General features: G+C 38.9%; 1 protein-coding gene across 1 annotated transcript in view; it reads left to right on the forward strand.

Moving 5' to 3' along the window:
- Nucleotides 1-18,146, forward strand: part of galnt14 (UDP-N-acetyl-alpha-D-galactosamine:polypeptide N-acetylgalactosaminyltransferase 14 (GalNAc-T14)) — a 255,088-nt gene that overhangs the window by 197,137 nt on the left and 39,805 nt on the right. The window contains exons 7-9 of the mRNA XM_086265026.1: nt 2,025-2,112; nt 5,193-5,277; nt 17,566-17,669. Of these exons, the coding sequence (XP_086121152.1) occupies nt 2,025-2,112; nt 5,193-5,277; nt 17,566-17,669 (277 nt within the window). The remainder of the gene's footprint in view (nt 1-2,024; nt 2,113-5,192; nt 5,278-17,565; nt 17,670-18,146) is intronic.

Below are 18,146 nucleotides of genomic sequence, written 5' to 3' on the forward strand. Positions count from 1 at the left end.
GCCGTTTGACCAAACTAATAGAGGGACACTTCATGATTTAAAAGGGAGTGCAAGTCTGGCAGCGCCAGTGTGTGTGGGTGTGTGCAAGTGAGATTTTGTACCTTTTATCCTTGTAAAGAGCAAATGGCACCATCAAGGAAAAAATATGAGGAAAATCAAGTGCAGCCATTTTTGCCAGTTTTCACTTTAAAAGGATTTAGGACTCTGTTTAAGGGTTAAGGAGGCAATAACTAAACTAAATCCATGAGTATCTTATGGCCTTATGGACGATTACACAGGGTTGAGGGATACGGGAATTTTTGTTGGTGCTTGATATTATCCCATTTTTTACAGTCTCATCAACCAGTCACAAATATCAAGCATTACATTTTTAATGGCTTTAAATGTTCACTTAAAAAGTTAGAAATGCTTTACACGCTAACCCTTTTCCCCGCATCCTGTCTGCATGATTTAAGCTTATAAATTTGCTCATTTCCAACACAGAAATGAAATCTATCTATAGGATTAGTTGCTCCATTGGGACATGAGTTGAGGTCTATCAGCAAGCTTAGTAGAAAACTGCCAGCTGGATTTCATGAAAGTTGGTAGAGGTGAATTACAAGAAACACCAGAAAAATAGAGGAAAAAAAGGTTTGGTGCATTTCCAGACCACTTTGTTTAAAAGTGGAAAATAGTTCATTGATGGAGGATGTGCTTTCCAAATGTTTTTTAAAAATTATTGTTGCGCTACACTGAGGATCTTATTCTCTGAACCACATGAACCAAACTGTAGAGTTGAGTGGGCAGCTGCTTGGTTGTTACTTCAGAAAAGTCTCAAAAGTGCCATAAACCAGAAAATCACTGTAATAAAGTGGCGTGCAGAGCACAAGAAATACAAATTACAGTGGCTGAAAAGTCAAGCAAATGAAGCCAAGATTCAGTTTCTTAAATAACCACTTGGGGTTGGCTTAAACACAAAGGGTCAGCTTTAGAGCAGAAATACATTGTCTTACAACCAAAATTTCTCTGGTTTTGATCTCTCTGGTTATTTTCTTCCTTCTGACAGCCCTGTGAAGGAGGAGTTTTATATTACTTACCTTAAAGTTAAGGATTTGGTTGATTTAAAAGACTAGTAGGTATGAACACAAGGGGCATGCTGAACTCTAGCCAGGTAGTAAATTAGCTCTCCCCATCTCTAATCAAAAAGTATCTTTGTCTGTGTCTCTACTCCAATATGGTCGCATCCACCAAAATAAACAGAAAAAAAAAAAAAGATTTGCAAGCCAATAATTAAAAACATGTATTAGTAATATCAGTCTTTTATATAGCACAGTCAATGTCATGCTCTAAATATGCACTGTGCTCAAACATCACTTGACAAAAAATTATGCAGCCAGCTTTGCTGTTGTAGTAAGACGAAGACAAAGCTTTCCATCAGGATAGCTAGGTGTCAGACCTTTCTTTATTCGTCAATTCCAATATAGCCCTAACACAAATGAAATGAAATACCAGAGCCCGTATTGAACTTCGCAAACTAAAATATTGAATTCTACACAGCCTACACAGTTTACCTCCAGTAACCTATTGATGTGTTACTCATTTTCTCTGCTGCTTCTTAATAAATTGTGTTGTCACCTAAAAGCATTTTCTGTATCTCTTCATTTCATGTGGCTCAGTGGTCTGACATTAATGACAGAGAAGGGAATAAAGTAGCACTGAATTAAAGTCAACAGAGGTAGTGGTCAATCTCACCTTGCTACATTTGCTGTCTGCATGATTGTTGCTGAATGACTGAAATTCCCTTTCGGAGAAGTGCAGTATAATGACCTTGGAGTTTACAGTCTGTTTCACACACAGATGAACACACTGGACTGAGCGCCTCATTTATTCGAACAGAATTTGGTGATGAAAGCAGAAACACATTCACTTCTTTCTCTTTTTCTTCCTTGGTAGCTTGTTTTATTTCCCTTGCATTACACTTTTTAAAAAATTAATCTGAAGCCCTAATTAAGCATAAATGTGTGTGGTTCTTTTTGTGTCTCCAGGACCCGTCTCGAGTGGTTAGCCCAGTCATCGACATCATCAACATGGATACGTTTGCTTATGTGGCAGCCTCTGCCGATCTCCGTGGAGGTACACAACCACTTTCTTCCATCTACACTCAGAAACAAACGTCTCTGAGGCACCTTTGGGTTGTGTTTTGATGACAGAGAGAAACCCCTTTGGGTTTCTGACTTATGAGGTGGCCCTTGATGATAAGTTTGTGATGAGTTCATGAACCTGTTCTCTCTGGCTGCTGTGAACATTAAATGCTTTGAGATATTTTTTTTCCTACTTCTTCTTCTTCTAGCAGTGACTCTTATTCGCTCATATTGGACCCCTCGAGAATAGTTGCTGTCCTTGAATCATCTTATCTTTGAAATGTGCACTAAAGTCCCTCAACCGTGTGTCCTTGAATATTCAGATTTAGTTAGAGTTGCCCTTTTTTTCTGCCCAGTTTCTACACAGATAAGTGCTGATGTCTTGGTTTTAAACTGTGCAGCGAGTGCACCAACTTTCTTTCCATCATTGTAAAGGGAACTAGAGACTGTAGGTTTATGTTCTCAAATTTAATTGTTTATTTTTAAGAAATAAACTACAACAGTCTTAAGGTCTCATATGTCTCAAATGCTGTTTGATGTTGAAAAAGCAGAGGCATGAATCTAAATATATTTCCAAATAAAAGAACGAAACGCCTTTTATTATTATTTATCATAGTTTTGTCTTTCTGTTAATAATTCTTCTAAGACAAAAAAGGCTAGCAGGTGGAATTTTGCATATTTAGTTACTCTCAGAAAATGTCCCCCAATCACATCCCCAACTTTTCAATTGTTTGATTAATTGACTACAGCATGGCATTCAGCTGTGGACTGCAGATGTTCACTTACCTATATAACACAAACTCTGTGAAAAACATGGAGTTTCAGAGAACTGTGATGGTCAAAAAGACTTAGGACACAGCACTAATCCAACACAAGAATCAGTTTGCATGCAAGCTGTGAAAGAATGATCACATCTTCATATTTTGTATCCAAGGATCCCAACCTTCTTGTAATTTTAAAGTGGTCTTTAAAGCAATTGGTCTCCAGGCTTTCTGAAGGACTTTTAAAGTGTTTCTTTGCATATTGACTGCTTTGTCACTCATCTTCAGTCCAGTCCAGTCGCTTTACCTGACTGTTTCCAGTGTATTTTTATCGTTGTTTGTTTTCTTTTAGGTTTTTCTTTCTTTCTTTTGTTTGTTTCTTAATGATTCTATGAATCATTCAAAGAATGAACTGGTGTGGTGTGCAAACTTTGATTTAGTGTTTGTTATAATTTAAGCTTCTAGATTCTTTTAGTTTGAGTTTAGTTCTAGTTGATTAAATATGATAAGATTATAGTAGACTAGACTGAAGTTGTTTCAGTTGACTAAAATATAAAGTGTAAAGGTTTGTCGTGTTTTCACCAGTGACAGTGGCGCCACATGTTTCACGTGTCTTATCTTCCTTGACATCAAATGAGAAACGTGTCCATATGGCTGCTCTTGTCTTTCTACCAAGAGTTGACATTTCATCACGTTTTGATGACAAACAGGGAGCGTGGGAGCCTCCCCCTCACACCCTGTTTTTTCTGTGACAGATCAAAAATGAAAGAAAGATTAAGCTGTGCCAAGTTACACAAGAACTGGACTGAAAATCAGTGGAAACAGGTCTTATGGTATTATTTAGCATGACAATAATTCCAAACACACAGCCAAAGCAGTAAAAGCACACAATGGACCACTATCAGCATGGATTGGCCTCCCCAGACCTCTACATTATTTAAGTAATAAGGGTCATCTTGACAGAGAACAGAACAAAAGGCAGCAAACATGCAAAGAACTTTGAAATGTCCTTCAGGAAGCCTGGGGAACTATTCCTGAAGACTACTAATAGAAATAATAAGAAAGATACCTAAGAGAGACCGATCTCTCACTCCAACCGGTCGTGGCAGATGGCTGGCCCTCCCTGAGCCTGGTTCTGCCAGTCAGCGATTGCCTTGTATACTGTATTTCCATGTATATGTGCACTTTTAAATAAATCCCTGAACATATTGAGGGGTGGCTCAAGACTCTTGCCAAGCATTGTCTATATGTGCACAGTAGGGTTCTCTCACACAGCTTTGAAATGTGCTTAAAGTGTTGGCACATAAAATGACTCTTTGAACAGTTAACACAGTCCTTTTAATTTGTTGATATCAAATTCTTAGATATCAGTCAGTTCGTTCGCTGCCATCAGGATCCTGACATCATCTTTAAGACCATCAGATGAGCTAAAGCTAAAGCTGTAAATGCTTTTTAAAACATTAAATTAGTAACTTGAATAAATGTAGAAAGTGAACATTTGTGAGCATTGTAAATGCTTTTTAAAACATTAAATTAGTAACTTGAATAAATGTAGAAAGTGAACATTTGTGAGCATTGTAAATGCTTTTTAAAACATTAAATTAGTAACTTGAATAAATGTAGAAAGTGAACATTTCTATTAGCTCAGCAGGATTATACTCGCAGATGAGCTAAAGCTAAGCGGCCTGTAAAAAAGCCAGAACAACACATAACTGTGTTCTCTGTCTGCGATCTGCACTACCTCCCACTTTATCTGTTGACTTCATAGTACCTCTCTCCTTCCATTAGACTCTTTTACCAGTCTTATTTTCTTGGTGAAAGCAGTCCGCCAATCAATGCAGATAATAGGGCTGTCCACTGTGCACGCACAATCACACAGGAAGGAGAATCGATAACGATAGTCGTGCTTATAAAGAGCATTTTAATTATAGATGAACCTGTCGCTGAAATCATAAAAAAGACGGTCATCAGATCCATCTGCATTGATCCTGACATTCACACACATGTTGAAGTCTAAAGACATGCCAACAGAGAGTGGAGGGGGAGTACTGTGGTAGCTAATCCGTGACCTGGTGGACTGTAAGCACACAAAAAAACTACACAAGCCAACACAACATTTTCTTTGCTGAAGTTTTTCCTCTAGTATCAGAAAAATAAAATATATCTCTATTTGTCTTTTCATTAACTATTTTATATACATATTCTAAAGAAAGCATAGCATAACAGTGACCTTGATGTTTTGGTACAGCACAGTAGCCTCTGTACTCAGTATTATTTAAAGCATGTTCTTTACTCTGTTGTTCTCCCTCAGGCTTTGATTGGAGTCTCCATTTTAAGTGGGAGCAGTTGTCGCCTGAACAGAGAGCCCGCCGGACTGACCCGACCCAGCCAATCAAGTAATGCACGCATACACAAAAACTCAAACATTAAAATGTATAACTGTGGGTGTATAGATTCTGAACCCAGGGCTCATTAAGTAAGTGCAGACAAGTGGAAACAGAGAAGGCAGAGAAGAGGAGGTTAAAGAGTAGGAACAAAGGACAAGAGGGGGAGTGAGGAGACAAAAGGAAAGAGATGCACTGAAGTCTGATGAAAGGATGAAAAGGAAAAAGTGTAATAGCACGGGTTTAGTTGTCTTCTTAGGATGAATTCTGAACAATTAAGTTCATTAAAAACTTGAAGAGTAAATGTTTTAAATTTTCACCAAATCCAGAAGATGCTGACGGTGAAATAAATAGATAACATTTTCATATGTATCGTTTTACAGACTTGAGTGCAGGGTTTTACTTGTTGCTAAATAAAGTGTGTGTGTATTTTTATGTGTGTGTGCGATTGATCCATACAGCATAATTATTATTAGGGACTCTGCAGGAGAAAAAATATTTGACTCAACATTTTTAGCAGTATTTAACTCCACCAATAACATATTTCTGTCTACAAGCAGAGGTTAAAGTGGGCCAGAATGATCTGGAATAACATTCTAGCAGCTTTCATTAATAACCAATTAAGATAAAAGCAGATAAAGTAAAAATAATCTGCTTTGCTTATCCCCAATGTTGGAAAGGACAACAACCTATAACAAAGAGCTTCAATAAAGCAGAACAACTCAGTATCTTAAAATATAACATGACCATAAGACAAAACAAGGAGGGCTGGATTTGGATAGATCCAGCCCTCCTTACTCATCTATAATTATAACCATACACTGGACCACATTTACAGGCTGCACAACGAAATCAAGCTACTTTGAATCATATTATGAATCTCTGTGCCAAATTAGAAACATACACGTGGGTGGAGGATTGTAGCCACAGTTATAAAAGTGCAAAATTATTTTTCTTTATGTGAGGTAAAGTAGTGCAAATGGTAAGAAAGGTGATAAGTAGACAGCATCAGCAGACTGGTCAAATTTCTTTTTAGTGTATTTTTTTTTCTGGCATCTCCATTCTGCCATCTTAAAACGACCTCTGTTGTCAAAATCTCACTTTTATATTTTACAGAATTTTACACACACCTGAACCTCATTAGTCTCTACTGTTTAAAAAAAAGGCTAAACCAAACAACGAAATCTAAACAAAGAAACAGGAATAAGATTATTCATCTAATTTACAAACTCATTTACACAAATAAATGGTTTGAAAAGAAAACAACTTCACTATGCAAAAAGGAAAAACCATTTGGTTGTACCCAATAATAATGGATTTGATTTATATAGCGCTTTTCAAGGCACCCAAAGCGCTTTACAATGCCACTATTCATTCACTCTCACATTCACACACTGGAGAATGCAAGCTACAGTTGTAGCCACAGGTGCCCTGGGGCAGACTGACAGAAGCGAGGCTGCCATATCGCGCCATCGGCCCCTCTGGCCAACACCAGTAGGCAAGTAGGGTAAAGTGTCTTGCCCAGGGACACAATGATCAGGACAGAGAGCTCAGGGATCGAACCGGCGACCTTCCGGTTATAGATACGCTTCCCAACCCCCTGAGCCACAGTCGCCCAGTGATGCAATCAATGACATCATGATATAAACCCCATATAAACAGGAAGTGCTGGGCCGGCCCCTCCCCCACACCTGTTTTGGATGTAAGATCTGAACAAAGGGACAAACTATTGTGTAATTTACCAGAAATTGACCTTTCAACAGAAGAAAATTCAAATGATCTTATGTTTCAGTAGTATTTGCTTTAAAAACATACGCATGGATGTAAACTGTAACATAAAGCTACCACAAACAAACCCGGGATAGTATGTAGAGCAAAGTTACAACAGCAATGTCTAAACTATAGCATTATGGCCAACTGTAAAATAACATGGGATAAATTATAAATATGTTCAAGGGACAAGTGGTAAATAAATTCAATCTTTTCTCAAGGTGTTAGAGCAGGTTAGCACAGTACATGGCAGTTCAGAATATCCTCAACACATTTCTGTTGGTTTTCCAGTGGGATCACACTTAAAGTAAGCTGTGCGAGGTGATGAATGACCTCCTTTTGCTTCCAAAGAGACACGAGTGTAACTCCTCAAAGTCGTACCGTGCCCTCCTCAGTCATGCTGCCAGGATTGCTGCAGATACACGAGCTACTATTAACTGAATAATTAAAATGAGCATGGTTGGTACTGCAAAAGGTTATTGGTGATGTGGGTGGTTGATTTTTTCATTACCAAGCTGCATCAATTCATTTTACTTATAGTTGTAAAAGTACACCGAGCAGGCACAATGACCGTAACACCAACGCTATCAGTAAGGTAAAAGTTATGCAAAGGAAATCAGGACAATTCGATTTTAGAAAGCACCCACTGCATAAAACAATAAATAAGATAATATAATGCCATGTAAAAAGGCAGAGTATAATACAACAAGGAGCAAAAATCTAAAGAAAATGAATACAGGTGTTGTGGTGTGAGGTAAAAGTATTTCTGTCATTTGGCAGTGGAGCTGAAAGCTGAAAATGTTATTACAGGAAGCTCTGCCTTTCCAGTAAGTGGTTCAGTGGGTGGCCTGGATTAATGGCAGTTCTTTCAGTGGCCTCCTCTCTACCACAGCCACCAGTTATTTGGATGCTGCGTCTGCAGGTTTGATACATTTAAAGATGTCTCATGCTACATCTGTGTTATTGGCAAATTGATACGTGTTACCAGCTTAGTTAATTTTTCATCTGACGCATCCCGGTGTCCCTTCCCACTGATGCAATTGAGATACTCAACAAATCAGAAAGTAGTGTCACCCTATGGTCCTGTCTGTGCTCATTTGATCACAGACTTGTCGTCCTCTTGTCATCCCTGTCATGTGTTCATGCTTGCTGATGTCAACAAAGTTAATCTGGGAAAACGTCCGCACCTACAGAGTGGCTGGTAATTTCAAACAGCTCAACAAATACCACCAAGCATACATACAAACAAAAAAGTTGATATCTTATGTAAAAGTTGTGATGTTCTGATTAAATTTATATTATTTTTTTAAAACGATGATACTGTACTTTTGCCAAAGGTTATACTAGACAGTAAGTGCAGATTATGGAACTGTGGAGTTTGCAGTAGTGTGATTTATAGTAATTGATGATGCAGGTGCAGAACAGCCTGTAGCATCCATTGGCACTGTTAGGTCAAAGGTACCAGACTAAATTAAACGTAAGCTGATGGTGGTTTTTAATATTGCTCACCAAATGTAACTTTTTTAGAAAACAGTCCGGGTGGAATCAAACCCAAACCCCTGCAGTCTTTCACCATATAGCTCACCTCACTTATTCTTAGCAAAGTAATATTTCTCTGCTACACCAAATTGTACCACCTTCAAATTCCCTTTTTAACCCATTTCTATAATATTTTTGTTGGAATAGCTTTTTGGTCCAATTATTTATACTTTTTATTTTATCTTATAATAAACTTGCCACACTCATGTGCTTGTTACTCATTTCAAACCAGATTTCTTATTATTTTCTTATTATTGATACTTTTAAAGCTAAACTGTGAAGGTTTTCTTCACTTTTGTGTTTTTTTGTGCATAAACGTTCAGAAACATATAGACAGAGAGCAGTCAAAGAAATGGTGGAAAACTGAGGCGCATAAAACTAAAACAGCATCAAAATTTACACCCAATATTTCCTTTTATTAAGTCCACATTGGCAAATAGAAATGCAGCTATGCCTTCCAGAAACGCATTCCTCAGTGTGCAATAGTTTTTCATGTGTTTACATTTGCCTTTGGGAAGTTATTAAAAACAAAAATCTACTGATTTTGCCTTTCAGGCCCATTTTTCTGCTTTTATTAAAAAAACCTGAACCCATTGTCATCCTTCTCTTTGTGGAATTTTTGTATTTGTTATGTATGTTCTATTCAAATATAGAGTAATGATATATGTATAATATGAAGTATATATAATGAATATCTTGTTTTTGTACAATGAGCTTAAACTTTTGTCTTTACAGTCTAAATTTCTCTATAGGTTGTTTATTATGAATGCATGTAAGTTTATCAGACCTCATTAGCCCCCGAGAGGGACAATGGACCCCCTAATTATCCTCTACCTAATCAAATGAGCCAAGATGTGAAAACGGGTGTAGGTCACAATCAGCCAAGGTTTCGATGAGCTAATTGTGAAACCTAGGCCCACCCTATCATGTGACTTCTTGAGGTCAGACGGCCCAGGATGTGAGTGGGCATTAAGGCGTCTGGGAAGGGATCTCAAAACTGGATTGTAGATGGCAGACAGTTGGTGTCATAAACTACCGCCTCTGTTCAAAGATGGTCACTCACAGTGGACATAGATGGCCTCTTTTACTCCTCTTTCAAACCATCTGTCCTCTCTGTCCAAAATGTGAACATTGGCATCCTCGAAGGAGTGACCTTTGTCCTTTAGATGCACATGGACCACCGAGTCTTGTCCCGTGGAGGTGGCTCTTCTATGTTGTACCATGCGTTTATGAAGTGGCTGTTTGGTCTCTCCAATGTAGAGGTCTGGGCATTCCTCGCTGCACTGTACAGCATACACTACATTGTTAAGAGGTTCTTAAAAGGTTCCTTTTTCATAAAGCTTAAACTTACTGTTGGATCAGGTGACCCTGAACCATCCTTCATCATGATGCTTCCAGTAACTATTATCTACCGTCAACCTCCAACCACACATAGTAGGTGGCTGCTTTTCTCTGGGCTTGGTTCTTCTGGGGATGCCTTCCTGTAAAAAGGGAGTTCTTTCTCCCCATTTTCAAGTGCTTGTTAATCGGTATCACCCATCAGATCATTGGGTTTCTTTCTTTAATATTGCAGGATCATTACGTTAGTATAAAAAGTGCATCGAGATGTGTTGTTGTGAACCAGTACTAGAAAAAAACTGCTGAATTCATAAAATTCCAAATAGACCACAGTAAATGCAGCTGACTAACTAATGTTGGTTACCTTATGTGCTATACTGCATGTAGACTAATTTTTAATAAAAAGCCCCAATACATAATTAATTTAAAATGGCAGTAATGGCCCACAATCACAGACTGTCAGAGTAGTGCTTAAAAAAAGCTTCTATGTCTACATAATGTAATTTTCTGTGGGGTGCTGTGATTAATGGCAGTGCTGATGTGCCCCACCACTGCTAGAATAAAAAAAAAATGCAGTTCAGAAATCAGTAAGAAATTAATCATCCTGCTCTGACCTATTATTACTGCAGTGACCTCAGCAGGGTTGTGGCAGGCTGACCTCATCAGAAAAATAACAATAGTGGTCAATTTTGATTGGGTTAAAATAACTGCTGTTTACAGAGGCAGACTTCTAAGGTCATGTAAGTAAAACCTCCAACCTTTCTCAGACAGGTGTTGACTGAGGCCATATATGTATATATTATGAAAGAGAAGTTTGACTTCTAACCTTTAATTACACTGTTATTTTTATCCAAATTATTTTCTTTTTCCTAAACACTGCCAAGTAGTTTAGTTGCCAAACCCAAGTGAACAATTAGTCAAAATTGTTATTTTCTAAACCTAACAACTAAAACTGTGTGGAAAAAAATATAAATAATTGAAACAATATTGTGTACTTACTAAACAAACTTATATAAAATGAACTTTTCTTTTCTTTTTGGTCTTTTAGTTAAGTTTCTGTGGTTTTGAGTGATGCTGAGTTTTTTTGTGATATGATGCTTAAGTTTTGATTTGAATCTATTTGTTATTCTAGCCTCCCTGTGTTTCCCTGTCTGTTCACCACTTTGTCTTACTATGTTTAGGTTAGTTTCCGTGTTTCCAGTGTCTTCTCTTTCTTTCCTGTGTTGCTTTAACATTTAGTGTTCTTTTGTTTTTGTTGCAATAGTTTTAGTTTCCCCATATGTGATCATCCTGAATAAACACAAAAATCGGCTTTAATGCTGTTAACTCACAAGAGTTATTCACAAGAAACAAAACAACCATGAAGGACGATGCAACAAAGCAAGACTGAGACAATACAAACACACACACACACACACACACACACACACACACACACACACACAGGATAACGAGGGCAGAGGTAACAGGTGGGAACACAACTGAGAATAATTAACTTAATGAGTCGGGGGAACCAACACACGGAACAACAGTCGCCAAAATAAAATATGGAAGAGAGCCACAGCAGAATGGGGAGACAGCACTAACTTGACACAAACAGACAAAAGGAAAAACAGAGAGCGAGAAGACTGAAGGAACATCATGAGAACACAAAGGGGAACTAACAAACCTGACGTCATCTAAAGCTGAACTAAAAGCAAGAGACACATAAACTAACTCTCAGAAGCACAAGAAATCTTTGGCTCCTTTGGTGGTTCGACACTGGCACTTAAATCTACTCAAGTTTAGTTTAAATTTAGTGAAACATTGTGGTTTAGACTAAAATCCGCCCCTTCACAACACCAACCCTGCACTGCTGAGCTTGATGCCTTGGAAATGAAAGCAGGTTGCATAAGGACACATTGGCTGTGATGAAAAACCTAATACGCTAAAAGTTTACAAAACCTCAAATCATCGATGCCTGACAAATCATTTGCTGTGGAGAGATGAACAAACAAACAAAGGGAAGCCACAAGAGCCACAGAGCAAACACACATGCACGGTTATAAATAATAAACTTTGGCACTGCTCCTTCGTCATAAGTCAGATTGGTGGCAGGAACCCAGATTTGCTGCTGTGCCAACTTATGACTGCCTGACTTCATGCATGGTTTTTATTTTTATGTTTTGGTGGAGGCAGCGGGGCAGGCAATCACATATGGTGCGTGTGTGTGTGTGTCCCTGTGTTTGTTTTTTGGAGATGGATGTAGAAAGATTGTGGAAAGGTTGTAGCTTGTTCACTGTCATGGTTTCTACCTGCAAGTCAATGCAATGCTTTTATCTGCCATGTCAACCTCGTTACCAAGAGTTACCATTTATGCATTTATAAACTATACGTATGAAGACCATGATTGGCATTATGTATTTCAAAGCCTCCAACCCTAACCTTTACAACCACATACATCATATATATGCACTGTAACCTGTAACACAGATACTCGAGGAGATGAGTTGGGGTGCTTTTCACCATTTTTTTTTTAACAGCATCAGTTTTTGGAACAAATAAACACACAGGGGCAGTTGAACATTTAGAAGTGCTTTCATTTACTCTTATCCTGGTGTTTCAACCATGCAAACATTTCCATCTAGTATTAATTTACTTCTAGAAACAAGTAATAACATAAAAACTGCGTGCATAAAATCACCATCTATCCATCCATATAATATCTTTACTACAATATTTAGTGGATGTGCCAGCTGCAGTATAGTTGAAAACTTCTGCTGCACCACATTTTCCCATATTTATCCTGCATGTCCTGTTTTCTCCTCTGCATTGATGATAAACACTGTAAATGTATTTTGGTACTTACTTACTGCAACAAAAAAAAAAAAAATCAAACCTTTGCTGTCAACCAGGGGTCTGAAACTTTTAGTGCTCAGTTTCATTCTCTGCTGTCTTTAATTCTGTAATTAATTTTTTATGTGTACAGGGAGTGCAGAATTATTAGGCAAATGAGTATTTTGTCCACATCATCCTCTTCATGCATGTTGTCTTACTCCAAGCTGTATAGGCTCGAAAGCCTACTACCAATTAAGCATATTAGGTGATGTGCATCTCTGTAATGAGAAGGGGTGTGGTCTAATGACATCAACACCCTATATCAGGTGTGCATAATTATTAGGCAACGTCCTTTCCTTTGGCAAAATGGGTCAAAAGAAGGACTTGACAGGCTCAGAAAAAGTCAAAAATAGTGAGATATCTTGCAGAGGGATGCTGCAGTCTCAAAATTGCAAAGCTTCTGAAGCGTGATCATCGAACAATCAAGCGTTTCATTCAAAATAGTCAACAGGGTCGCAAGAAGCGTGTGGAAAAACCAAGGCGCAAAATAACTGCCCATGAACTGAGAAAAGTCAAGCGTGCAGCTGCCAAGATGCCACTTGCCACCAGTTTGGCCATATTTCAGAGCTGCAACATCACTGGAGTGCCCAAAAGCACAAGGTGTGCAATACTCAGAGACATGGCCAAGGTAAGAAAGGCTGAAAGACGACCACCACTGAACAAGACACACAAGCTGAAACGTCAAGACTGGGCCAAGAAATATCTCAAGACTGGTTTTTCTAAGGTTTTATGGACTGATGAAATGAGAGTGAGTCTTGATGGGCCAGATGGATGGGCCCGTGGCTGGATTGGTAAAGGGCAGAGAGCTCCAGTCCGACTCAGACGCCAGCAAGGTGGAGGTGGAGTACTGGTTTGGGCTGGTATCATCAAAGATGAGCTTGTGGGGCCTTTTCGGGTTGAGGATGGAGTCAAGCTCAACTCCCAGTCCTACTGCCAGTTTCTGGAAGACACCTTCTTCAAGCAGTGGTACAGGAAGAAGTCTGCATCCTTCAAGAAAAACATGATTTTCATGCAGGACAATGCTCCATCACACGCGTCCAAGTACTCCACAGCGTGGCTGGCAAGAAAGGGTATAAAAGAAGAAAAACTAATGACATGGCCTCCTTGTTCACCTGATCTGAACCCCATTGAGAACCTGTGGTCCATCATCAAATGTGAGATTTACAAGGAGGGAAAACAGTACACCTCTCTGAACAGTGTCTGGGAGGCTGTGGTTGCTGCTGCACGCAATGTTGATGGTGAACAGATCAAAACACTGACAGAATCCATGGATGGCAGGCTTTTGAGTGTCCTTGCAAAGAAAGGTGGCTATATTGGTCGCTGATTTGTTTTTGTTTTGTTTTTGAATGTCAGAAATGTATATTTGTGAATGTGGAGATGTTATATTGGTTTCACTGGTAAAAATAAATGATTGAAATGGGTATATATTTGTTTTTTGTTAAGTTGCCTAATAATTATGCACAGTAATAGTCACCTGCACACACAGATATCCCCCTAAAATAGCTAAAACTAAAAACTACTTCCAAAAACATTCAGCTTTGATATTAATGAGTTTTTTGGGTTCATTGAGAACATGGTTGTTGTTCAATAATAAAATTATTCCTCAAAGATACAACTTGCCTAATAATTCTGCACTCCCTGTATTTCTCAGTCCTTCGTAGCTTGTCTTCATTTAGTCCACAACTGCTAACAAAAACATGCCTGTGCCTGCTTATCACCTCTAACCTAGCTTCCCTTCATTGGGCAACATTCAGAATTCATTGTAAAATGTAGTAATTTCATGGGCAGGCTCCTCCTATTATTGCATTACTTGGCCTGTCCAATCATCTGGTCAGAGTCTTTTCACTGTACTGTGGTCTTCTTTTAAATTCAGACACAAGGCTGCAGGAACCTTTGGAACAGCCTTCCTAAGCTCCTCCGGTCAGGGGTCCGTTCTTCGTACCTCGCTTACTACATCCAAGATCAAATGACACATCCAAGATCAAATCATCGCGCTAACTTTGAGCTCGCTATTCCGGTTCTCCGAACACACCTGTTGTTGACGATTAGTATAGCTGGATGAAGTAATGTGAGATAACTGGGTGGCTTAACAGGGGCTACGCATCGATAGTAGAAACATTGATCGGCAACCCTTTGATTGGTCGGCGAAAATGTCGAAGGAGCGCGCTCTGTATTTTTTGGCAGCAGAGCAAGAACTCTTGATTGAGGGATTTCAGGAGTTTCAGAGTTTAATTAAAACGCAAGGGAACACTGCAAAGGCTGCAAAAGCAAGGAGAGAGGGCTGGCAGAAAGTTGCTGACAAATTAAACTCGTAAGTAATTTAATAATAATAATAATAATGGATTGGATTTATATAGCGCTTTTCAAGGCACCCAAAGCGCTTTACAATACCACTATTCATTCACTCTCACATTCACACACTGGTGGAGGCAGCTACGGTTGTAGCCACAGCTGCCCTGCGGCAGACTGACAGAAGCGAGGCTGCCATATCGCGCCATCGGCCCCTCTGGCCAACACCAGTAGGCAGTAGGGTAAATTTATTATATTACACTATATTATATTATATTATATTATATTATATTATATTATATTATATTACATTATATCCTCTTTCACATTAGAGCCACGACAGGACCCACTAGAACATGGGAACAAGTAAAAGTGAAATATAAGAATATTCTACAGAATGGTAATATTTATCACTTATATTGCTTTTAGTCTCTTGGAAAGAGACCCTGAAATAATCTGTTTGTTTATAACAGCAACCAAGAAAAGGGCAGAGCAAACAAAGACAGGTGGTGGTCCTGCACCCCCTCGTCAACAAGTTGGTTAAGTAAATAATACCCTCACGGGAAAATCGATATCTCTCTATGAGCACACTGTCGCGCTGAGCTAAAGGATCCTGTCTATCCCGCAATATACGCTGAATTCTGAGGACTCTCCTTATCAATCTTGCACCTTCCGCAATGGGTGGCTTGCGTATACGGACAGGACATGGCTGCGACAGACTTCCCAAATCCACCTTCGCTTTTATAGCCGTGGTCTCTCATCTTGATTACACGAAGTAATTTACAATTACTACTCTAAAATATGAATTACATCTGAAATAATCAAATACATGAAATAGAATGATTAATAGTACATTTCCCTTTTTTTAGGAAATGACCTGTATGTATCTGTGTGAAATCAATAAAAGGATCAAATACTGCATTAACTTTAGTTACATTGATAATATTTATTTATGGTAAAACAGTGGAAAAATATTGCTGTTGCTTTCGTATAAGTGAAGCGGACATACCTGAGTGGCCGCGATCTAATCCTGTTTACATAAAGTAAGCCTGCTCCCGAGCAGGTTTACGCTTACGGATCTGTTGCTATGACAGCAAGTCCCGGATGAGCTTTGGAGAACCGAACGATCCAAGATCACGCAAAATCGTCAACAATCAAATCCAGCTAACTTACTTAGCGAGGTACGAAGAACGGACCCCAGGTCAATCTGTGCTTTGGTTAAATTACTGCTGAAAACACATTTTTGTATGTATGCACACTTTTCTAATGTGTGTTTTCTCCAAACTGAAAAGCACTTTGTATCTGTATCAGAAACTGCAATACAAATAATAATGTTATTATTATTATTGTTACTCATTTCAGTGAAACTGCTCCATAATGCAGTGATTTAAACATTTGTCTAACAAGAAAAAGATCCTGTAAAAGCTCGAAGTGTGCAGACAGACTCGCTGTGGTCACCTTTTGTGAATAAGGGAGAAGCTGAAAGTAGCTTTATTTAAGTGACACTGCGGTAACGTCATCTGAAAAAGGAACGCGGTGGGCGGTCGATTGTGATGAGGTCTGCATTCCCGTAACTTTTGAGCTTAATTTCTTAAATGATCATTACTGAGATTTCTGCTGTTCCAGTCCTATGTCACATCATCGCTGCTGCACTGTGTGGTGTTGTCCGATCGGCCTCGACACTCTAGAGAAAAAATAGCCCTCGAGCATCAGTCCTCATAAAGATAGGGACACATACACATAAATGTCCACAAATAAACGCAGTCTTGTTTGTCTCATCCTATTCATTGCATTTGCCAAGTTATTTTATGCCATTTAACATCCTCACTTTCTGCAGTCAAAGTCTTATACACACACACACACACACACACTGCTACATTCCTTTAAACACACAAGGACAAATTGAGCTTGAAAAGAGTTTATGTTCTGCCACCCACATACGGACACACACACTCGGGGTGCTATTTGCAGGCGATGACAGCGGGATAATTGTTGATAAACAGAGGGTATTTGATGGCGCGTGCTGGCCTTCAGCTATTCAGTCGTCTCATTGTCCTGCATGTGTCTGTGTGATTGTGTGTGTGTGTGTTTACGTTATGGCAAACAGAAAGGAAACGGCAAAACTCAAAGAGAAACTACACAGGAGCTCCTCGTGTTTGGATTAGATCTGATGAGATTCTGGAGAAATGTGAGGACAAATGTAAGCAGCACAAGCACGTGTGAGGGCTGAAGCTTTTACTTTTCTTTCACATGTTTATGTGTAGCTAAAAAGTTAGGGTAGTGAAGGTAGTGAAGATTTATGCTTTTGAAACTCCCTTTTCATAAATGTTTTTTTTTTAATCTGTTTTGTCATCTCTGGATGTTTTCGGGTCAGTAGTGAGACATAAATCTAGTAGACATGCTTAGGACTTAATTACAAATTACAAGGAAATGTTTTTCTCATCTTGTGACTCCCTTATTTTCCCCCTTTTGTTGTTTCTCTCACAGGACCCCCATCATTGCAGGCGGACTGTTTGTGATTGACAGGTCCTGGTTCAATCACCTTGGAAAATACGACACTGCCATGGACATTTGGGGTGGTGAGAACTTTGGTGAGTCATCGTACTTGGAAGAAAGGTGCTGTGAAGTTTAGAGGGAACTCGTAAAACATTGGAAACTAATATTAACGGTTTAAGCAGTAATATTAATGATGTTTTCTGTTGAGTAATTACATTTTTGCCACTTCTACATTTTTAAAATCATTTTATTTTTGTTGTTACAGACCACCCATCTCAAATGGACTAAACCAGTGAAACCATTATATCCTAACATTAGCAAAAAGTCAACCATCCATTTATGAAACACAAAATAAATAGCTCAAGCTGCATTTTCATCAGTATCTTTTGGTTTATTTACATTCAGTCAGTCCACTCTCACTGCAAAGAAACTGGAATGTATCTTTGGACCAAAGGAGGCCCACATTTTCAGTTTCCTATGAGCTGCATTAGGCTTTAACTGCCAGTGTTGCTTCGGGGTGAGTCTGGCCACAGTGACACAGTCACAACTCCACATCTGGAGCTCAGCTCAGA

Source organism: Aulonocara sp. 'chitande type north' Nkhata Bay, linkage group LG15, assembly GCF_057382095.1.
Source record: "Aulonocara sp. 'chitande type north' Nkhata Bay isolate Kocher_YH1m ecotype deep benthic linkage group LG15, A_spYH_male_GT1.1, whole genome shotgun sequence".
Taxonomy (NCBI): Eukaryota; Metazoa; Chordata; class Actinopteri; order Cichliformes; family Cichlidae; genus Aulonocara; species Aulonocara sp. 'chitande type north' Nkhata Bay.